Source organism: Macadamia integrifolia, chromosome 7, assembly GCF_013358625.1.
Source record: "Macadamia integrifolia cultivar HAES 741 chromosome 7, SCU_Mint_v3, whole genome shotgun sequence".
Taxonomy (NCBI): Eukaryota; Viridiplantae; Streptophyta; class Magnoliopsida; order Proteales; family Proteaceae; genus Macadamia; species Macadamia integrifolia.
This window is the reverse complement of record NC_056563.1, coordinates 8,282,810-8,307,211: the sequence shown is the minus strand read 5'-3', so window position 1 is coordinate 8,307,211 and position 24,402 is coordinate 8,282,810. Positions and strand designations below refer to the sequence as shown.

Here is a 24,402-nt window from a genome sequence, read left to right as displayed (position 1 = left end):
CTCTACTGCGTCCTCTCTCTGCTCTTCCTTGACTTCAATATCCTTGATGCTTTTGACTTCTCTTCACCCAATATCCCTGTCAATCGAGGACTAGCCCTTGTGGAAGCTCTGTTTCAGTACCGAATTGTAAGTGTATAATCATTCTGATAGGCTCAGTCCCTCGGTCCCTCCATACCCTTGGAGGTGATTTTCATGGACCTTGAGTGCAAATATGTTTACCCTGAAGGGATTCTGGGGAAGAAGACTGCAGCACTATCACATACTAGAAGAATTTGCAAGAACTGCCCTGAAGAGCTTTGTTATGGACTCATTTTTCTGTTTCAGTATCGACTAAGTCTTTCTTCTTGTGGATGGATACTTTGTAGACAGTTTCATTCTTTTCATTATCAGAGGCTTTTGTTTCTTTTCTTTGGATGGTTTTAAATCCTGTGTAGTAGAAAGGGCAAGAATGCCCAATGCCAGATTTATGACACAATCATTATCAAGTAATAAAATAATTCGAACATTTGATATATCTGTATTTAGTATTTATTCATTCAGATCCAAAATTACTGATCGACTTAGGTACTAGTACAACATCAAGGTTCTCTTTTAGTCTTGATGGCAAGAGCTGAGGATTGTCTATTGTTCACAGACAAATTCAACCTTTTGATCATGATTAAAATAATATCAAGCTGCCCTTGATATCAACCAACTTGAAAAGAAAAAAAATCTACCCGGATGGCCCTTAGTATCCTTTAATAGGCAAGATGGTGTCTTTGTGCAATAAGATCAATAATACATCCCAGATGGATAAACAGAAGAATTTCTACCATTCAATTTGAATATCCCTGTGTGATCTTTTAAGTTTTTTACCTTGGGGAGCCAAAAGATTGCCAAACCGTGAGCATTGGATGGACCCCCAGCAGAGGACTTGTCATGTTTATATTGTTCTTATTATTATTATTTTTTTAAACAAATGCACCACTTTATTCAACAGGATTTGCTTCTATTATTTGTTACATGTGCAGTCCAGGCCTTTGAACAGGCAAGATGGTGTCTTTATCCATCTGGGTTTTCCTTTGCTCGAACAGAATAGAGTAAGAGAGGACGCAACAGAGGAGCTGCGGTTTTGCTTTCTCCGACTAGAAGAGAGGACGCAACAGAGGGAGTCTACGGCTTGCTTGCGTGCAACCAGAAGAGGGAAAAAGGGAGAAGAAGAAGAAGAAAGTGAAGGATTTAGGTTTTTTTACCGTTTTGGTTGATCCGCCCGGTCGAGTTTTCAAAACCAAAATTTAGACCGTTTCCTTGGTCTTGTATTATCTACATACACATGGCGTTGGTTTGGTGTCAAAATCCTAGGCAACCTCCGCCAGGCTCCGCCAACAAATGATGCAGCAGAGGAGCTCGATCCCTAGTGTAGGGGCTAATGGAAGCAATAGTAGAAGCATCAATAGAACATGATTTCTGCTTTTAATGAAAAGTGGTCTGGTCATTTTGCTCTCCACTATGTCTGGAGAGTGGAACCATTCTTGTGCGGGGCTGATCCACACAGATGGAATCTACCCAACAACCAACTCTGTGGTGGATTCCATCGGTGCATATCAGCCCATTCTCGTACCAGAACCTAATCCACACTCTTATGTCTGAACATATACACACGCAAACAGGTATCGTTCTTTTCTTTATTATTATTATTACCCTCTCTCTGTTAAGAAAAAAAAAAGCCTAGAAGTTAGCATGACCTCTGCACCTATACAAACTACATAGGGAGGAAGGAAATGACCATATCACCTCCCATGAAAAACAGAAATACCACCACTGTTGATGCTTCTGTATGTGCTCCCCTTGGTTCCCACACTGCCGTTTGGAACCCTCTCCCTTATTATTATTATTATATAATAGACTGCGTAAAGTATGATCATCCCCAGATCACAGAGTACCATGGTTTCAAGCATCGGTATTGTATTGAAGAATGAATGCTAGAATCCTAGTCTAACTCTGATACTCTTCCTCTGTTTCTTTGTTTCTTGTTAACTTGTTCCACTCGTATGGCTAGTCATAGACAAACTGGGACGCCTGTTCTAAATTCTATGATCATCCCCAGATCACAGAGTACCATGGTTTCAAGCATCGGTATTGTATTGAAGAATGAATGCTAGAATCCTAGTCTAACTCTGATACTCTTCCTCTGTTTCTTTGTTTCTTGTTAACTTGTTCCACTCGTATAGCTAGTCATAGACAAACTGGGACGCCTGTTCTAAATTCTATATAATTAATTGCTCCGTCCCTTCCTCCCTCCTTCCACTTGTATCACTAGCTTGCTCAAGTTTCTTCTTCATCAACAAGAAGTTAAGGTTAATGGCTTCAACCACTTCAACCCACGTATGTCCACCACCTATGGTAGCCACTTCTAATGGTATATTTCAAGGAAGTAATCCATTAGACTATGCACTTCCTCTCGCAATTCTACAGATATGCTTCATAGTCTTCATCACACACACTCTTGCGTTTCTCCTCAGACCTCTCAGGCAACCGCGTGTGATTGCAGAGATAATTGTAACTCATTCTGCAACTTTATTTCATGGGTTCTCTTCCATTATAAGCACATTATGAATTTCACTATATTTGATCATTCTTTCCATGTTTCTTGATTGCAGGGTGAAATATTGCTTGGGCCATCAGCTTTGGGTCGTAGCAAGATATTCTTGAATTCAGTTTTCCCATCCAAGAGCCTCACTGTATTAGATACTCTGGCTAACCTTGGACTCCTCTTCTTTCTCTTTCTTGTAGGCCTAGAATTAGATCCTAAATCTCTCCGTAAGACCGGAAAGAAAGCTCTTGCCATAGCGGTCACCGGAATCAGTGTCCCTTTTGCATTAGGAATTGGTTCATCTTTTGTGCTTAGGAAAACCATATCTAAAGGGGTTCATGGACCTCCATTCCTTGTCTTCATGGGTGTAGCTCTGTCCATTACTGCCTGTCCTGTCTTGGCTCGTATCCTTGCTGAGCTTAAGCTACTCAACACTGTTGTAGACCGCTTAGCCATGTCAGCTGCTGTGGTTAATGATGTGGCTGCATGGATTTTATTAGCCCTTGCCATTGCCCTCTCAACCACTGGTCACTCGGCTATTGTCTCACTATGGGTCTTTCTTTCTGGTTCTTGTTTTGTTATCTGTACCATTATAGGGCTCCCCCGTCTTTAAATGGATGGCCAAGCAATGCAAGGAAAGAAGACCTGTGGATGAATTATACATATGTGTCACCTTAGTGGTGGTATTAGTAGCTGGGTTTGTCACAGATTCTATTGGAATCCATGCTCTCTTTGGGGCTTTTGTGGTTGGAATTTTGGTCCCTACAGAAGGACCCTTTGCTGTTGCTCTTGTGGAAAAATTGGAAGATCTAGTGTCTGGCCTTTTCCTTCCTCTGTATTTTGTCTCAAGTGGGTTGAAAACCAATGTAGCTACAATTCAAGGGGCTCAATCCTGGGGTCTTCTGGCCTCGCTCATATTTATTGCTTGTTCTGGGAAGATTTTGGGTACTGTTGTGGTTTCTCTTCTCTCTAGAGTACCTTTCCGTGAGGCTCTTGCACTAGGCCTCCTAATGAACAGAAAAGGTTTGGTGGAACTCATTGTCCTCAACATTGGCAGGGATAGAAAGGTACGAGTTTGTTTCTCTTATATCTCATATGCTTATACTTCTGTTAATTCATTTATGTTTGATGTAAATTGTGCTGATTTCTTTTGGTTTTGCAGGTGTTGAATGAAAAGACCTTTTCCATCATGGTTTTAATGGCTCTCTTCACTACGTTCATTACGACACCTCTTGTCACTGCGGTGTATGAGCCTGCAAGAAGGTCTAACAATAAGGAGTACAAGCATGGAACAATAGAGAGGAAGGACCCAAGTACTCAGCTTCGGGTTTTGGCTTGTTTCCATAGTACCAATAGTACAACTTTGGTAAACCTAATGGAAATCTCCCATGGGAGTGACCAACTCCAAGGGCTTTGTGTCTATTGTATGCATCTCATGGAGCTCTCTGAGAGACCATCAGCAATTCTCATGGGAAACAAGGCAAGGAAGAATGGCCTGCCCTTCTGGAGCAAGAGACAATGGATGGACACAGACCATGTTGCATCTGCTTTTCACGCTTTCCAACTATTAGGTCGGGTCCCAGTGAAACCTATGAGAGCTTTCTCTGCAATGTCTAGTATTCATGAAGACATTTGCACTTCTGCAGAAAGCAAGAGAGTGGCTATGGTGATTCTTCCATTCCACCAGCATCAAAGAATGGATGGTTCCATGGAGATGCTAAGAGCTGATTTCAGATTTGTCAATTAAAGAGTCCTTAAAGAAGCAAGGTGCTCTGTTGGGATACTTCTTGATCGGGGCTTTGGTAGACCAACCCAGAACAGATCTTCTAGCGATGATGCTTTTCTTTCCATGACTGTCATATTCTTTGGAGGATGTGATGATCGGGAAGCACTTGCCTACGGAGTGCGAATGGCTGAACACCCTGGTATCAGTCTCACAGTACTTCACTTCTCAATGGAGCATGAGATAGATGATGGAGCCCTCAATATTAATGATGACTTTGACACTAGGAATCAGTCTATTGATGGCAAATGCTTATCTGAATTCCAGAAGAATATTCAGATTACTGAAGGTTCAATGAAGTATCAAAAGAGGATGGTTCAAAATGCAGCAGAAATCATTGCTGTGATTGGGGAGTTCAGTCTCTGTAATCTGTTTCTAGTGGGTCGAAGCCTAGAGGGAGAGGTTGCTGCAGCTTTGGATGTTAGGAATGACTGTACAGATCAGTTGGGGCCAGTAGGAAGCTTGTTAGCTTCCTCTGAATCCTTTTCTGCAGCATCAGTTCTTATCATGCAGCAGTTTAAGGGGTCATCATCAATGATCCCCATTTAGGAAGGATCTTTTGTTAGTAATACACAGGATATGAAAATAGTGAAGTTTGGAATGGATTTTTCTCCCCATATCCTTTATCTATGTAATGAAAAAATACAAATAAATCACCCACTATTACACCAAGGAGAATTGTAATGGATTGCATTTCAAAAATTTAGTTAATTTTAATTGAAATATTGTTTGAAATAATTTATATGGTCAACATGAACACGAAGAGGGTTTTCCACAGTTGTTTCTCTTTTTCTGTCGGTCTTTCTATTCCCTTCTCTATACAAGTTAAGGTTTCAACTTATGGGTATTGAGACCATTATAAGTGAAAACAGACAAGTAAATGACACCATCAGTGATGTTACAACACCGAAGAACTTTCATCCAACTCTTAAAATAAAATAGTTTCTCTATTAAATCCTACCCTCGTGAATGATTTCATCTGTTGATTGCCCTACTATCATTCGGCACAATTTGTTCCATTCCGCCCACTTTAGGAAAAAAAATTGGCATCAGGAACTCTCTTAGCAGTAGACTTGGAAAATTTCATCAGATTTCAGAGCTATATACCAAGTCTCATGACTACTACTGTCATTCAAAGATTCGAGACAATTTTCTTAATTTGTGACATGAGGGTCTTGATAGATACAAGGTGGGATATCATAAGCAACATAAATACAATAAGTAACACAAATGCAATTAAAAATGACTGATGTTCCCAGGTTGACACGGAGAGGGGGGGGGTGAATCAGTGGTTCCAAAAATTTCCTTAATTGTAACCCAACAAAAACTTCTAATTTCCAAGTTCTAGATTGGCCGGGGCAATCTCGTAATTACTAATCATGCAAACAATGACACATCCACCTCACACCACAATGTGGCTGGGTCTACCAGATAGTGTCCCACCACTCTGCACAACACGCACTTCAAATATATGTAGAAAAATAAATGCGAGGCAATAACACCATATATACGTGGTTTAGCCAGAGTGCCTACTCCACGGAGGAATACCCATATAGGGTTTCGTATTTTTCCAATACTCAACTTTTTCAACCGCTACAGCGGTCTAGGAACCTATCCCTACTTCAATCTGAGATGCAACTCAGACAAGGGCAACAACCCCTCACCCTAGACAAGCCCCAACTTGCTAGGTTCACAATTTTAAATCAATAAAATCCCAACTCAATACATCATTGATTTAGAGTTTCTTAACAATCAACAGACTCTAGAATACCAAAATAGGGATTTCAGATAGGAATTACCTTAGCCTGTGTAATCCCATTGATGGTTGCTTGCTTGACGTATAGAAGAACATGCTTAAACCATCAACATAGTAGCAAACTAGTAACCTTTCTTTCTTGTTCACAATCGAGTCTCCATTGCACGCTTAATAAAGGCAAAGTGTGATAGCCATTGAACTTACTTCTCCCTTCTTTCTCTATTTCTCTCTAGAAAGGCTGCCAAGGGTTTTCTGTTTCGGTTTTGCAGCGCTAGCAGAGACTGATGACCCCTTCAATCTTATATAATATTCAATAGCAACCGACTTAAGGATACCGTATCAAAATAGAGGTTGAAAACCGTAAGACTTTCTGATAGCAACAGTCCACAATTAACGAGGAATCCTCATCTTTTGAAACTCTCTTTCTATTTCAAATTCTGCCAATTTGTTGATTAGCGGCAGCTCACGCACATGAAGCAAACGTCCCACTTCAATTAACTACTTTCTAGCTGTCCAATGAAAAACTGAAACATATCATCAAGGAATCCTCTTTAAAATCAGATTGTATAACCTCCTTGTTGAACCAAAAACACCACAGCAATAAGCGTAGGAGATGTACACCTGTGTGAAAGGAGTTCTACTCCTATTGGACTGCTAACAGCGCTTCCCTATCACTTTTACAACTTCTAGCCGAAATTACATTTCAATAATAGAGTCATGATTGAACTCTATTTTTCTGAACCTCTTTTGTATATCATATAATAATGCCATATATAGGGCTGTTGTCCAGGTGTACAAGAGCCCAATTCCATCAAAACTTAAGAACTCATACTTCTGTCCACGTACTAGAACTTCTTACAATTGCTGAAATTATAAACTATATAGTGCTTAATGACATCATTGTTCTAAGCTGTTGAAGTATTAACTCCATAATGCTTGAATAAACTTGAAACCTGCAGCCATAGAAATTAATCAAATAATTCCACGAGTCCTCACCTCATAATGCAGCTGAACCATATTATTGAACCATGAACCATTTAGTGAGTTCTCAACTAGGCCGAACTAATATACCATTTTCCTAGTTGCTCTTAGTTGCCAACAATGACAACTTGCGATCCAATTTCCCAACAATGACCAGATGGGCAATTGATCAGATTTCTTTCAGTTTCATTTTCAATTGGTTCTTAAATGGGTTTAGGCACTGTAGAATAGGGAGAAGAGCTTTAAGAGTTCATAATGAGATGGTTCCATTATTAGCGTTGTGGATCATTTCATTATCATGAGATCTAGGATTATGTCACTTACTTTAGAAAGAAAATTAGAATACAAAACCATGATGAATTTCAAAGTTTTACTTCTTTATACTCTTTTAGATCACATGTAAGCTTCTCAAAATAATAACTAAGAATTAATGATGAACAAATAAACAAGCCCCTATATAGTTTTAGTATCATCATCTAACAAGTTTATAGTAGCAAAACTAAAGATCCATCAACAGAAACATCCATAAGAAAAAAGAACACTAAAATACATCAAACTAAAATCATGAAACTTAAATACAAGAACATGAAATATACCCCTCTGAAATGGTACTGGCGGTTCTGATACCTAACCGGTATTTGTTATTGGTACCATTGGGAATCCCATCCTAGAACCATCCGGTCCCATTTATTATTCAGTACCAAAATTAGATTCCAGTATAATCATATCCTAGTGTCGTCCCATTTATTAATGGGACAGTCTGTTATTAGGTTTTAATGGGATGGTTCCGAGACGATCCCTGGTTTTGGTCCCAAATTGACACCCTTAGGAAGAACAGAAGCTCTCTTTGTAATGTTGTTCATGTCTCGTCAAATTTTCAGATCGTCTACAAAATATATAGACAGCGCACCTTTCCACGAATGAGTGTATCTGTACATATACAAATAAGTCTATATGTGTACAAGTGTCCGTGTACACATTTGAATTGTTTGTACACCCATATATAGGTGTAGAGACCCACACCCACATTCGACCATGGCCCGACATAGCTCCCCCGGAGAAACATTTTGAAACTTTGAAAGGCTATGTCAAAAAAAAAAAAAAAAAAAGGGGAGGGGGCAGTTTTTTTTTTTTACCAATTTGATTTCAATTTGAAGCATTTCTAAGCAAACCACAAAGCGATGGTTCTATGAAACTGGGTTTGACTTTCCATGTCCCACTTTAGATTTTATTAGTACAAAAAAATCATCTTCCTTTAACAAGACAACTATTGATATTAATCATATAAAATAAATATTGCATAAAAAAAATCTAATAAAATAAATGGTAAAAAATATCAAGTAGGATCTCGAATAGAGCTAATTGAAAGGCAAGGATCCATGCAACCAGACCCCATACAATAGTTATTTTTTGTTGTAAAAGCAATATAGTAATTATTTTTGTCGTAAAGCAACATCCAGAAAAACTCAAATATCATTGCAAACTTCATGCCAGTTGAACAAAGACTTAAGTGATATGCATAACCAAATTTTTCTTTTAACGGAAAAAAACTCTCCTAGTCAAATGACTAAAAACTTAGAAGTAATGTGAAAATTATTTTTTTGCTTCATATAATCAATAGTGTACCCACCAAAAAAAATAAAATAAGGGAAAAAATGACTCTGACTGAGAATGTAGGAGCTGCATCCAGACAGAGAGGACCGTTGTAGCCCCATGAAAGGTGGAAATCATCACCTTGTTGAGCTTCAAGGTGTGGCTGGTGTGCTCCCACTGACCCTATGCTATTGCAGGAGTCACGCTTGTGGACTGAGAACTCTTCCCCAATAAAATAAATCAGTGACGTGGGATTATCCAATGATTTGATCGTCTAGACATGCAAGAACTACCCATAAACTGAAGGGAGAAAGAACCCTGCCAGTCGTGTCTCCCTAGATTAAAACTGTGAAGCTAAAATGCTGGCGGGGAAAAGGGAAGAACAGAGAAGGCAATACTAATGGAGCTGTAACAATAACTGAGAAATTAATGGCGCTGCAAAGGCCTAAGAAACATAACCTCAACTCTTTTTGTTTTCCGTTGGACATGGCAAGAGGGAGGAGAATATGAGCCTGACTTTTAGAACCATATAATTGTCGTGAATTGAGTGTCTGAAGTTTGAACTATTAGCTTTTTGTGTCTCAATCCTAGTGAGCATGGGCTTTTTGTGCACCACAACTCACCAACTGCATTAGGCAGTTGTTGTTTTCTAATTTGTTATGGACAAACTTGGACAAACTTTTAAAATTCCATATATGTTGCTCCCTCCCTCCCTCCCTCCCTCCCTCCCCTGTATGACTAGCTTGCTCAAATTTCTCTTCCTTCTTCTTTTATTTAATCTAAACTCCAAAGCTAAGTTCAATGGCTTCAACCACTTCAACCCACGTATGTCTACCACCTATGGTGGTCACTTCTAATGAAACATTTCAAGGAAGTAATCCATTGGATTATGCACTTCTTCTTGCCATTCTGCAAATGTGCCTCGTCGACTTCATCACATGCACTCTTGCCTTCCTCTGATTGCAGAGATAATTGTAAGTCATTCTGTCCTAATTGTTTTTCTGTGATATACTTCATGGGTTTTCTTCCATTATAAGTAACATTTTATGAGTTTCACTATATTTGATTGGTTATTGCAGGGTGGAATATTACTTGGGACATCAGCTTTGGGTCATAGCAAGATATTCTTGAATTCAGTTTTCCCATCCAAGAGCCTCACTGTATTAGACACTCTTTGCAGAAAGGCAAGAGGAAGCGCATAGTCAAATGGATTACTTGAAATATTCCATTAGAAGTTGCAACCAAAGGTGGTGGAAATACGTGGACTGAAGTGGTTGACGCCATTAAACTTAGCTTTGGAGTTTGGATTGAAGGAGGAGGAGGAGGAGGAGAAATTCGAGCAAACTGGTCATACAGGGGAGGGAGGGAGCGACTAACATAGAATTTAAAAAGTGTGTCCCAGTTTGTCTATGACTACATACGAGTTTAGGAACAAGTTAGGAGAAACAGAGGAAGAGTGTGAGAGTCATACTAGGATTGAGACACAAAGAGCTAGTAGTTCAAACACTCAATTCTCCTCTTTAGGACTCCACAACAATTATATGCTTCTAAAAGTCAGGCTCATATTCTCCTCCCTCTTGCCATGTCCAATGGAAAACAAAAAGAGTGAGGTTATGTTTCTTAGGCCTTTGCGGCACCATTAATTTCTTAGTTATGGTTACAGCACCATTAATATTGCCTTCTCTGTTCTTCCCTTTTCCTCGCCAGCATTTTAGTTTCACAGTATCAGTTTAGGGAGACACCAGACTGGCAAAGTTCTTTCTCCCTTCAGTTTAATTTCCATTAGTTATGAATAGTTCTTGCATGTCTAGAAGATCAAATCAATGGACGATCCCACGTCACTGATTTATTTTATTGGGGAAGAGTTCTCTGTCCTGGAACGTGACTCCTGCACCAGCACAAGGGCCAGTGGGAGAGCCCTTAGGCCGTCCAGTAATTGTTGCACTCACGTACTAGGCGACATTGGGGCACTTTCAAGCTATGCTCAATCAACAAGGTGAAAAAGAGCCCCAAACAGTGTAAACACCGAAAAAAGAGGAGAGATGGAGAGAGTTCAGACATGTACATTCCATATGCAAGTGCTTCACGATCATCACATCCTCCTAAGAATAAGACAGTACTGGAAGAAAAAACATCATTGCTAGCAGATATGTACAGGGTTGTTCCACCAAAGCCCCGATCCAGAAGTGTCCTGACAGAGCATCTTTCACGTTCAAGGACTCTTTGATTCACCAATCTGACAGCAGCTCATATCATCTCCATTGAACCATCCATTCTTTGGCGCTTGTGGAATGGGAGAATCACCATAGCCACTCTCTTGCTTTCTGCATAAGAGAAAATGTCTTCATGAATAATAGACATTGCAGAGATAGCTCCCATAGGTTTCACAAAGACCAGACTTAATTGTTGGAAAGCCTCAAAAGCAGCCACAACATGGTCTCAGTCCATCCGTCATCCCTTGCTCCTGAAGGGCATTCTATTATTCCTTGCGGCTAGGAAATGCCAAAAAGCCTCAAGTTGCTGTGAATCTGAATCCTGAGCAGTAATACATACTAAATAAATTGGTAGAGTGTATAAGCCTGCAAGATGGTCTAACATGGAGTACAAGCATAGAACAATAGAGTGGAAGGACCCAAGTGCTCAACTTTGTATTTTTGCTTGTTTCCACAGTACCAAGAGTATACCAACTTTGGTAAACTTTATGGAAATCTCCAGCAGGACTGACCGGCTTCAAGGGCTTTGTATCTACTGTATGCATCTCATGGAGCCCTCTGAGAGACCATCGGCAATTCTGTGATCGAAATGCTTTACTCAGGTTAGAGTTGGGAAATCATTTTTCCTTTTCTTTTCTGCAACACTATAAGACACCATTCATAGGCTTTCAGCCTCAGTGTCATTGCTGACACTGATATGTCTGCGAAAAGAACTGAATTAATGTTTTTACTGAAGCACTTCCCATCAACATATTATATGTGCGCTTATTGACATGGAATTCTTTTGTACATTGGAATCAATGATATTTCTTTTGGATTTGTTCTTGTTGGTTGTCAATTTTCCCATCTTGGTGGTGGTTATGAAAAAAAATCTTCCTGAGGCTGAAAGCACAATGATACTGGAAAGTTCTCTGAGAAAACACTGATACCTTCAGAGAAAAGATATCTCATGGAGTAAATCTTCACTTGGATGCCAGGAGATGCCTGATTTGGTGAAATAGAGCTTGTACTTCGGAAGATTCTCTTTTTTTTCTTTTTATTTTTAAATGAAATTGGTTGGTTCTTATTAATTGCAGAGTCCATCAGCATACAGATTCTGTTTCTTTTGACTTTTGGATGAATTTATAAAATAGCATACGCACTGAAAGATGTCTTAAATCACTGAACTTCAAAGGCCTTGGCACTGAAGGATGAAGTATTGAATAGAGCTTTCTCATCTGCATTGGATGTGATGGTCTATTTGAATTCTTTCTTTGCTCCCCTCATTTCTTTAAGGATGAAAGAAGGAATCGATCCAAGGCCTGGGGGATGTACTCACCTTCCAGTAATTGTTTACTATGTTCACAAACCCTCCTCCCACTACTTCTGTTTCTTTTGCTCACGTCCCTCAGTTTCTTTGTGAGGATGAAGATTAGATTTCTGTGGAAATTTATGTTCCAACTTACAAACTAATTCTCTCCCACTTGTCAGCATTCACCTATGCAACAGAATATGGAAACAGTTTCTTCTATTATATCTGTTTCCACTAATTAATAAGAACCAAGCTATCAATATATATGCACTGGGTATGGGTTAACTATCAGGTTCTCCCCCCCACCCCCTCTTTTCTTTTGAAAAATATCAGGTTCTTTAGTGTTAAGAAAAGAATTCATCGGCACTACTGATGGAACATAATTCTTTAATGTTTCCATATTGAAACAATTTGGCCTTGAATTGAAGAGATTTGGAGATATTTGAACAATAAAAACAAAGCCACTAGAGAAGCATAATTACTTCAACTATACAAAACTCACAGAAACTTATACTTGACCGAATAAGTCCATGTGTCTTTTTTTAATCAACTGATTGAGTTTTATGAAAGTATTTCACAATTTTGACATGCAACAAGTGATGCAACAGGTCATTCTTGGAATCCCTCTGGATTATTTTAATGTGCAGTTCTTTCTGTTACCTTGTGGCCAAGTGTGTATTGCACTTACTCTTTTGCCATAAATAATAGGATCTGAACATTCTTGAACAGGAGGAAAAAGAAGCAAGGATTTGAAAAATCACTCCATGTGTGACATCCATAATGCTGAATATTTTGTGATATATATTGGATAAAGCAGAGTATGTCTATCCATTTGAATTAAATGACCTTTCTCTTGAACAAGTTCAACCCTTTTTTATCTTTTGTTGGGGGTGGGGGGGAGTGTGGGAAGACTGCATCTTTATTACAGTTTCACACTGCTGATGCAGCATGAGAGACTCAAATCAAAGTTGTTTCCAAGGCAAGGCAGCGAAGTCCCTTGCTTTAGTGGTGATCAGCAGTTCATACTATCGAAGATATTAATCATACCATAAAAAGAAAGGAGGATCAAAACACACAATGAAGGAGATCCATTCTCTCTCTTTCTCTCTATATACTGTAGATATTGATCATGCCATAGAAGTACAGATCAAGACACATTAGGAAAGGGATCCACCATCTTTCTACATGGCTGAAACATGCATGTAGGGAAGGATTCTCCTCCACCTAACTTTCATAAGCAACAAGTCATCGATATGCACGTAATATTTTCTATATTCAATTTAAGATAATGGAACTCTCATATCTACTACCACAATGAGAGAGAGTGAGAGAGACTCACCAAAAGTGTAAGTTATCTTGCTTTCAGAGCCTGTTAAAGGTAAATTTCATTGGACATTCTTTTCTCTTGAGTATCTTCTCTTCTCTTATGGTGCTTCCGCGACCTGCAACACTCCATTTCCTTATCCCTCCTTTGAATGTCGGAAACTTTGTGTCTATGAAGTTAACACCGACTAATTGTTTGTTGTGGAGGACTCAAATTGTTGGGTTAATTGAAAGACAAGATCTAGGAGGCTTCATCAACAGGTCTACCCCAAAACCTGCTTCCACCATAATTAACAAGGATGGATAAAGAGATTTCTAATCCTCACCATGTGGCATGACTGCAATTTGATAAGCTTCTTCAGGCCTAGAAAACCTCCACCCTACTGGAGGAAGTTTTGGGTATTGTTGTAGGACTTGAAACATCGGATGATGTTTGGGACGGATGCTTTAAAGAATGATTATGCTCAAGTGTCACCAGAGGGAGAATGCTATCACTTACATCTTCTTACTAGTATGGAAAAGAATCTTAATATCCTTTGACTAAGGAGATAGTGCCATAGGGAAACCTGTAAGCGATAGCGCCAAAGTCGATGATCTGTATAGGCAACACAATGGCTCTAAAAATAATTTTCGCAAAAGGGAAGAGCAATGGTGCTAGATCTGATCAAACTTTTGGCTACAATACAACCTCCCACATGCGCAAGGGGTGTAACTTCATCCAGTCCAGCAACAAAGGAAATAATGGAGTATCCTCTAGTTCTCAACAGCCCAATCAAGATGTCAAAAAGCGAGCAGAAGGAGATACTATCCCTTCCACACTGCTCTATGAATTCAATCACTAATTCCAGCCAAGTGACATCCCTACTCCTCTAGCTGCCATGAGTGTCAGCGATGTCAAAGATGCTGAGTGGTTTACACACACTGGTGCAACCTCACATATGACTGGTGATCGATGTGGGTAAGTTGATTAATTTAAAGCCTTATCATGGTTGTGAGAGTGTGATGGTTGACCATGGCAACTTACTCTCCATATCTTGCATTGGAAATGAAATAGCATTGCATATTCTATTCAAGATAACAGAATTCTCTTCTCTACTCACATTGAGAGAGAGAGAGAGAGCGAGAGAGCGAGAGAGAGAGAGAGAGAGACTCCTCAAACGTGTCTTAAGTTATCTCAAACCTCCCAAGTGATTTGTGGCAGTTGAATCAAACCCTTATCTAGGGCAGCTTGCCCTTTTATCATCTTATTCAGATAGGCAATGCAGAATACCAAATCAAATTTTGATCTTCGGGACTGCCTCCTCGTATGTGTTAGGGTATTTGCCAATCAATTAACAAAGAAGAATTAGGGTTAACTTGAGATTCACACAGGCAAATCCTCCAATGCAATGCAACACTTGAATTCATCATCACCCGATGGAAAATGCTTCGATGAAAAATCCTAACGGAGAAGAGACTTTCTCTTCCTTTGTAATCTCACTCAATCCTGAATTTACAGCTCACAGGGCGATGATTAGGGTTTCTCATAGGCATCATATTTTTATCCATGCCTCCTTAAAACCAACGATTGTGATCAAACCAAGCGGTTTGATCCAAAGACCGATTGCACAGCTGTCTATTATGGCACATAGGGATATTACAAGCAAAATGTAACCGTTTAACCCACAAGTGATGGAAATTTTGATTTTAGAGCAAATTGCATTGTCACCTCCTGATCTATCCCTATTAATATAAAAAATGTTAAAGCATCAAAGACACCCCTATTAATATAAAAAATGCTAAATCTATCCCTGTTAAATGATAGAATAATCATTAGTTATTTTATTAAATTCCCAAAACACCCCACTCAAGGTGATTTGATCACCTTACCTTTACCCTTCCTTCTAAATCAAAACCTGCAGTTACCGGTTCTCCAGCCTCTGGCGTAGTTCGTTGGCACCCCTCCCCTGCAGCGAAGGTTCGCGTCTACCACAGATAATGATATTTTTTTTTTACCGATCTCCGCATCCACGGAAAACCAAACAAACGTCACAGAGACACTACATGTATGTGATCCACCGACGAAAGTGCAGCCTGCACTGCATAGTGCACACCACACTAACTATAAACGCCACAACCCATCCCCACTCCAAACCCTTCAGATTCCACTTTACTCTCTTCAGTTCAGGGATCCTCAATTCAATCATCATCACCCAAAGAAGCAAACCCTATTCCCCAACCTCTAAATCTCATCTCATACACAGTTATACATATTCAGGAGATAGCCATGCCTAGAGTATTGATGCTGTTTGCTCTCTATGTCATTCCGGCCCTCGTGAGCACATGTCGCCCCGTCAGGAACTCCTTTGTCGTTGTGGGCAAGGTCTGCTGTGATACCTGCCGATGCGGCTTCGAAACCTTTGCCACCACTTACATGCTTGGTAACTCTCTCTCTCTCTCTTTCTTAAATTTTCTCTTCTTCCTCTTTCATTGCGTTAGGTTTTCCAAAATGGATTTTTAGATGTTATTAGGGTTCAGATCTGAGGGTTACGAGTACCCTTTTCGTAGATCTCTGCTATGGATACAATAAATCTGTGGTTTTTCTCTTCTACTCCTCTCCCATGTTGGATGATTTGTGCTACTGGACTGGTTTTCCTACTTGGATTGCTATGGTCACTTAATTTAATAATTTCCTTAACAATGGCTGGTGCAAAGGTTAGGGTTCAATGCAAGGACAAGGACTCACTCCAGGTGGTGTACAACGTCAACGGAGTGACAGATGCTACATGGGCATACAAGATCACAATCCCAGATGACCACGAGGATGAGATCTGCGAGACGGTGCTCATCAGTAGCCCACAGAACGACTGCAAGGTCAAGAGCCTAGGGCGTGATGGGTCTCGAGAGAAGAGTCTGGGCTAAGGATCGATGAGAAATAACAGCAATGGAGAAAAAAATTGAGGCGCAAACGAGATGCAGAAGCCATGAATTTCATATTCGATGATTGAAATGCTTGTGTTTACAGAGAGAACATTGGGTTTTGAACTCCCAATTGAAATCCCTCTGTTTCACGCCTGTGAAGAAACAAAGAAGGGAAACCCACTGGAATTACATTGACCCCTTCAATACTAACCTTTTCCGAAGGGAATGGTAGCGGCGAACCTTTGTCGGAGGGGAGTGATGCGGACGAACTTAGCCGAAGGCAGTAGTTGCTGGTTTTGGTTTAGAAGAAGGAACAATGGTAAGGTGGTCAAATCAACTTGAGTGGAGGTGTTTTGGGCATTTAATAAAATAACTAACAGTTATTCTATTACTTTACCGGGATGCCTAACGATAGAGATAGATTTGGCATTTTTTAAATTAATAGGGGGTGTTTTTGATGTTTCAAAAAATCCAGGGGTGGCATTGAATAAAAACCAAAGTTCAGGGATGGTAATGCAATTTTCTCTTAATTTTATTTTAGTCCTCTCCACTTATCAACATTACATATTGGGTATTCGAGCTTAGAAACAAACACCGCCAAAAACCCTAATCCCTTGAACGGCTAAATATTAGAGTCTCAATGAGTGATGGATCATGAAAAATTTCAAAACACTTTTATAATACTTATATACTTATCATGTATTAAAAGAGTTTATAAATATTTTACAAATCTAACATTGGTTCAAAAATTTCCGTCTAATCATAGTTATACAATGCTCATAGAAAGTTCTCACTTTCGAAAAGTAGATACCACTTCCATCTACAACGAAACATTGTATGCCAAGATTACACACACACACATATTGTAATGATAACGACCTCTTAAGTAAAAAAAAAAAAAACTAGCGGTATTACATACACGAATCTTGAATGATCAAGTTCAACAAACATGTATATGAATGCTCACACTTATATTTAGCAATCTCACTTCAAGACTCCAAGGCCAATGATATCTCCTATATATTATGGGGATGCGTTTTCTGTGCGGGATGCGTTTTCTGTGGAGGACGCACCCCTACGTCAGACACGTGGGGGTGTAAATGACCATTACGACCCTTCTGGTCGATGCTGGAATGAATATGCTAGGGGCACAGGGCCTACATTCCCAGATAAAAAATATTTCTTATATATATTATTATTTAGGGCAATGGAATTCTGCCCACTTGCGGCCTCCACTCCCCCCCCCCCCCTAAAGAAAACTAGGTTTTTAGGATTAAATATTGAGGAATAGTTTGTTGCTACACATTTTTTTCCTCTGCAACGGTAAAGCCTAAGAGAAGTAACCTAAGGGCCCGTTTGGTATCATTTCTATTCCAGAAACGTCGTTTCGTGTCAAAAACGAAAATTTTAATTTCTGTGTCAAAACACAGTTTTAAACGAAAAAATGGTGTTTCAAAATTTCAGATTTTTATCGGGAATTTTTTTTTTTTTTTTTTGTAAAATGAAACGAAACTGGGAAGACGGAATTCCATTTTGGAGTTTCGTCCAATCTCGTTTTTTCAGTTTTTTTTTTCCACTTTTTGTTCCAAAATAACAGAAAAGGACCATAAGTGCACCAAACAGAAGATTTCATTTTTTTGTTCCAATAGAACGAAAAAACTCCAGAAACATTTTTTTAGAACGATACCAAATGGGCCCTATTTTTTTTGTTTTCTGTTGGACAAGACAAAGGAGAATATGAGCTTGATTAAAGCATTTAATAATAAGGATAAAGAAGTCTGTCCTAATATTTGGCTTTTCTTACATCCAAACACAACTGGGCGTGATAATGTACGTGAAGATTCATTGCTCTCGATAATGTATTGGAGTCATAACGTACGGAAAGGAGACAAAACAAGTTCAATACACAGCGCATGGGGCACTCTTGGGTCTTCGCCTATGTGTGTTTGGGTGTAAAGGGTGCTGACGTGAACGCTATTCGATGGTGTTGCGTACGCCCAGACACGGGAGGTAGAGCCTCTTCTCCGGGCGTACGCCACTCGGGTACTTTCAAAAAAAAAAAAAAAAAAAAAACGAAAAGGAAAAAGAAGCCTGTTTTCTTCCTCTCAGAGAAACGCTTTTCCACTCGTAGGGGCAGCAATTTCACTGCTCCCGTCGGACAACGACGACTTTAAGCAGCAGTAGATTTCATTGCTACAGGTTCTCTCTCTCTCTTTCTCACAGAGAAACTTGTTTTCTTCCCAGAGGGCGGCGAACAGAACAAGCGAATCAACTGAGTTTAGTTTCTCCTCATCTTCTTACTTTTCCAGTTCTTTCCTCCACTGAAATGGGCGTTGTGCACTTCTTGTTTGCGATTATCGGTAGGCTTTTCGATTCTTTCATCTGAATTTCTTGCTTTGTCTGTCTGGGTTCTCCATTAATGGCTCATTTTTGCTTCAATTGTGATCTTAAGAAGTAATAATAGGAGAATCAAGAAGACTCTTTGTATGAAAACGAAAATAAATGTAGAATATTGAAGTTATGTATGGTCTTGTTTCAGAGGAACTTCAAGTTGGAACTTATCTGAGAATCGGGTTTCTTCAAGTATAGGGAACTCGACTAATCTTCTTAAAGTAAGAAACCACACACCATTGTCCCTTCCTTATCTCTTTTTCTTAATTTTAAGCTTTTTGGTTTCTTTCTGATCAGGAAATTATATTTTTTGAGATTTTTTCTGTGTGAATTTAATCATGAGCTTTGAATTTGACCAAGAGGCTTAACGGTAACAGTCTTTACGCAGCATTGCCTATTTCTTTGGCTGACATGACCCATCTTGCCTTTCTATAATCTTTTGATTTATTGCATCTTCAACTATCTTTCCCTCTCTAATGGAGCATTGCCTATGTCTAGGTTAAACCAAGCACGAAGGAGAGAAAACTATGGGAGATGAAGGCATTGGTCTAGATGTTGAGAATCAGCCTATCAACCAAGAAGGAGAGAAAGCTATGGGAGATGAAGACATCGGTCTAGATGTTGAGCAGCCTATCAACCACGAAGGAGAGAAAATTGTGGGAGATGAAGACATTGGTCTGGATGTTGAGAATCAGCCTATCAACCAAGAAGGACAGAAAACTATGGGAGATGAAGACATCGGTCTAAATTTTGAGCATCCTATCAACCAAGAAGGAGAGAAAACTATGGGAGATGAAGACATTGGTCTGGATGTTGAGAATCAGCCTCGGATAGGCATGAAGTTTAATTCAGAGAATGAGGCATATGATTTCTACAATAGCTATGGAGCAAGGATGGGTTTTAGTGTTAGGAGAAACTATGCACATAGGAGCAGAAAAGATAAGACAATCGTAACTTCGAGAATGTTCGTTTGTAGTAAACAAGGATATCGGAAAAAAGACAACCGATGTATGGCTACAAAGAAACCTCGAGCAGAGACAAGAATCGACTGTCCTGCACGCATGGGAATTGCGATTATGGATAATGGACAATACCAATGTCGTGATTTTGTTGAAGAGCATAATCACCTTCTTCATCTACCAGTTACCATTCATATGATGCGGTCACAACAGAAACTTTTAGATGTACATGCTTCAGAAATTGATTTGGCTGATGATTTTGGAATTAAACCTAACGCCACATTTGAGTACATCGGAAGGCACGCAGGCAGGAGACAAAACCATGGGCACGCCCAAGAAAATGATAAAAATTATCTCCGAACTAAACGTCAGCGTGCCTTATCTTATGGTGAATCCGGGAGTTTGTTATTGTACTTCATCAAACAAACTAAGGTTAATCCTTTTTTTACTTACTCATTGCAGTTGGATGATGAAGAACAAATAACAAATATATTTTGGGCCGATCCGAAGATGATAATAGATTATGCACAGTTTGGTGATGTTGTTACCTTTGATACTACATTTTGCATCAGCAAAGAATATAGGCCCTTCAGTATATTTGCTGGATTTAATCATCATGGAGGAGTTGTCATATTTGGGGTTGCATTGCTCTATGATTTGACAACTGAATCTTTTAAATGGTTGTTTGAGGCATTCTTGGAAGCTCATGGACAAAAGAAACCTATAACCATTTTTACTGATCAAGATGATGCAATGGAAAGGGCAATAGCTGAGGTGTTTCCTAAAATATGGCATGGATTGTGTACTTGGCACATTATGCAAAATGGCATAAAGCATCTAGGGAATTTGATGAAGGATGGAACAAGTTTTTTGAAAGATTTCAAAACTTGTATGTTTCATTATGGAGGGGAATTAGAATTTGAAAAGGCATGGGAAAAATTGCGCAATGATTATGAAATTAAAAATGGTTCATGGTTAGATCGTATTTATGGGCTAAAAGAGAAATGGGCTAAGTGTTATATGAAGAAGATCTTCACCATAGGAATGCAGAGTACACAGCTTAGTGAAAGTTTGAATAGAGACTTGAAGGATTACTTGAAATCCAATTTGGATGTTGTGCAATTTCTTGAGCATTTCGAAAGAATAGTGAATGAGAAACGTGATAATGAGTTAAAGGCTGAGTTCGATGCAAAAAATAAGGTGCCAAGAAATATGTTTTACAAGTCCCCCGTAATGAAACAAGCAGGAGAAGTTTACACTCCTTGGATATTTGAAGAATTTCAAGCGGAGTATAACTGGATTGGAGCTTGCTACATAAAATTTCGGAATGAAAGTAATGCGTTGCTTGAGTATGTAGTTGCTATATTTGAGCAAGAAGGGGATTTTAAAGTCTTGTGTAACCCCTCTGAGGCTATGATTGAATGTAGCTGCAGGAAATTTGAGACATTTGGCATTTTATGTTGTCATGCTTTGAAAATTCTAGATGTGCTAGATGTTAAGTTTATTCCTAAAGCCTATATTTTGAGGAGATGGACATGGGCAGCAAGAAGTATGCTGGTGGAAGATAATAAGGGAAAACAAGTTGAAGAAAATGTTCATTTGGATTGTACACAATGTTATAGGCTTCTTTGCCCTAAACTAGTTAACATAGCATCACAAGCATCTAAATCAGCAGAAGGATATGCTTTGGTAAACAAAGTTGTTGATGAGTTGTGTAAACAACTTGAAAATATTTACATTGATGCCCCACATCTAGCTGTGTCAAGTGAGGGTCTTAGTGCAAAAAAGATTGAAGAGTTGGGTGGAACAAAAAGGAAAGAGAAAGATAAAAGTTCTTACAACTAATTCTCAAGCTTCTCAAGAACTTCAATCAAGGGCACCCTCCAATTGAGTACAATGGAATCCTTTGGATGGACCTCAAGAAATGGAGAACAACTATAGTTTTTTACTTCACTATTAATGGTAACATTGCGTTAAACAATACACATTTTATTACATGTGATTCCAGTCCCCTATATTAATTGTGGTATTGGCTTTGTGTAGGGATCCTTTGATTGTTCCCAGCCTCAACAATTTTCCTCCCAAGCCTCATCATCTATGGTGCATCACACTTTAGCAGAGGAAATGATGGAATGAGTCAACCATCCTTGTGCCCTCTTCCTAATGTTATAGCTACCCTTAATCAAAATTTAAATTGCTTTTCATGATTCGGATCATATTTGTATTTACTTAGAAACACATTTGGAGTGATAGGGATGACATGGATCATATTTGCATTTACTTCCCCCTGTAGTAAGACATGTTTGATATGTGTGAGCTGAGAGAATTTTCGTTTCCCACATGTAGAAGTGGGTTTTAACCCCCATCCAGCCCTCCAAACAATGGTGATTGATCCATTTTGCATTATTAGTACACTTCTATAAAATCTAGATCAATAGTTTTTACCAGGAGCTCAAAAGAAAATGTAAGCTTTGTGTTTGATATTTTCCGATCTGTAAACAATTACCTACGGAGCAGTAGGGAGTTGTGTACTTGTGTATAAAATAGGGTTGTCCATTCAACAGCTAAACCCAGTATTCAACATGAATGGATTTTAAATTTCAACAAAAATCTAACCAGAAGGAGAAGTCATTTTTATTAGTAACCATTAAGCATCAGCCACTAATGAATTTTAAGTTTTCAATTTTGTCTTAATTAAAATTCTACTCATTCTTATCAAAATTGATATCAGAAAAATGGTGATACAGATCTAGAATTCTTCTTCAAAGTTGCACTCCTTGAGAGATGTTGACAACCCAAATATATCAGTTCGAGACTGTTACAAATCAGAATCTAAATAATCAAACCAAGAGAAAACAAAGAGAAAGAGGGAGAGAAAGAAGAAGAAGAGAGGGAGAGAAGAAGAGACTACCGAACCATATGTGGGTGGTAGCCTACGATAGTGTGTTATGACCAATCGGAGGCTACTCCATACACACACACACACATACTGTATGTGTGTGTCCAAATAAGGGGGGTAAGTTAAGGGACTAAAATACCCTTAACCTACATATTACAATAAGTGAAAAGGAACAAAAATTAACAGGGTTAGAATATTAAGCTCAACAGGACAAAATTTCACCAAGAGCTTTAGCACTTCCCCTCAAGCTTGGAGCATACAAATCATCCATGCTCAACTTGGTACAACAATGATGAAAACTAGGGGCAAAATATCTGCTAGCTGATTTGAAGACGAAGTTCCAACCATCAACATCATCTCGAACAAAATGACAATCCACCTCAATGTGTTTGGTTCGTTCATGATAAACTGGATTGCTGGCAATATATATAGCTGTTTGGTTGTCACAATATATCTTCGTAGGAGTAGGCACTGGAAAACCCATCTTATGAAGAAGAGATTTGAGCCACATTAGCTCGGTAGTAGTGTGAGCCATGGCTCTGTTCTCTGCTTCAGTACTTGACCTGGCAATTTTTGTCTGTTTCTTGCTTCGCCAAGTAACTAGATTACCTCCAACAAATGTACAATACCTTGTAGTGGAAAGACGATCACTGGCTGAACTAGCCCAATCAGCATCAAAATAGGCAACTAACTCCATATACTTATTAGGATGTTAAATCAACCCTTTACCAAGGGCATCCTTCAAGTAACGAAGGATTTAAACAACTGCATCCTAATGAGCTTTCTGAGGAGATTGCATGAACTAACTGAGAACTCCAACAACAAAAGAAATATTAGGCCTGTTAACTGTAAGATATATCAATTTTCTCACATAGTTTCTGTACTGATGAATATCTGTGACTGTGAGGGGGGTCACCATCATCAACACCAAACTTCTAATAAAGATCCTTCGGAACGTCCACAGACTTGGATGCAAGCATCCCAGTATTAGATAAGAGATCTAACATACTTCCTTTGAGACAAATTGATACCTTTCTTGCTTGTCACAACTTCAATACCAAGAAAATAGTGGAGATCACCTAGATCCTTGGTCTGAAAATGCTGTGGTAAATAGGTTTTCACGTCTGCAATACCAAATACATCATCACCAGAAATGATAATGTCATCCACATAGACAACCAAGACAACTAGCTTACCTCCGCATCGGTGAACAAACGCGAAGTGATCTCTATAGCATTGTGAAAAGCCACATCACTATAGCACTAAACTTGTCAAACCATGCTCTGGGCAACTACTTGAGGCAATAAATAACCTTACACAACCTGCAAACCTGAGTACTATCCTCTTATTGAGCAACATAACCCGAAGGTTGCTCCATAAACCTCGTCAAATAAATCACTATACAAAAACACATTCCTTATATCTAACTGAACCAGTGGCAAATCAAAGTTAATAGCTAGAGATATAAGCAAGTGAACATAATTCAGCCCTGGAGAAAGTCTCAAAAGAGTCAACCTTGTAGGTCTGAGTATGGCCCTTGGCAACCAGATGGGCCTTAAGCCGCTCAACAGAGCCATCAAGTAGGTACTTAATAGTGCAAAACCAACGACACTTAACCAAGTCCTTCCCAGGAGGTAGATCTAGCAAACTCCAGGTATTAGGTGATAAAAGGGCATCCATTTCAACATCCATAGAAGCCTTCCAGGCAGGAAGACAAAGTGCTCAGAATGATACTTGAGT

At 39.1% G+C, this 24,402-nt stretch overlaps 2 protein-coding genes and 1 pseudogene across 3 annotated transcripts; all 3 read left to right on the top strand.

Annotated features, from left to right (window-relative positions):
• The first annotated feature begins 2,633 nt into the window (after window positions 1–2,633).
• LOC122083547 lies at window positions 2,634–5,093 on the top strand (annotated as a pseudogene).
• Window positions 5,094–15,382: 10,289 nt separating this feature from the next.
• Window positions 15,383–16,932, top strand: LOC122084716 (anther-specific protein LAT52-like). Its single transcript, XM_042653159.1, has 3 exons — window positions 15,383–15,932; window positions 16,030–16,088; window positions 16,207–16,932. The coding sequence occupies exons 1-3, from the start codon at window positions 15,779–15,781 to the stop codon at window positions 16,411–16,413; spliced, it is 420 nt and encodes a 139-aa protein (XP_042509093.1). The 5' UTR covers window positions 15,383–15,778; the 3' UTR covers window positions 16,414–16,932.
• A 1,239-nt stretch (window positions 16,933–18,171) lies between these two features.
• On the top strand, window positions 18,172–22,166 carry LOC122083627 (protein FAR1-RELATED SEQUENCE 5-like). Of its 2 annotated transcripts, XM_042651493.1 has the most exons (4): window positions 18,172–18,773; window positions 18,953–19,025; window positions 19,303–21,725; window positions 21,807–22,166. In XM_042651493.1, exon 3 carries the CDS (start codon window positions 19,332–19,334, stop codon window positions 21,606–21,608), a length of 2,277 nt encoding a protein of 758 aa, XP_042507427.1. In that variant the 5' UTR covers window positions 18,172–18,773; window positions 18,953–19,025; window positions 19,303–19,331; the 3' UTR covers window positions 21,609–21,725; window positions 21,807–22,166. The 2 variants fall into 2 exon arrangements, with proteins under 2 accessions (XP_042507427.1, XP_042507428.1); XM_042651494.1 differs by lacking the exon at window positions 18,953–19,025.
• Window positions 22,167–24,402: the final 2,236 nt, after the last annotated feature.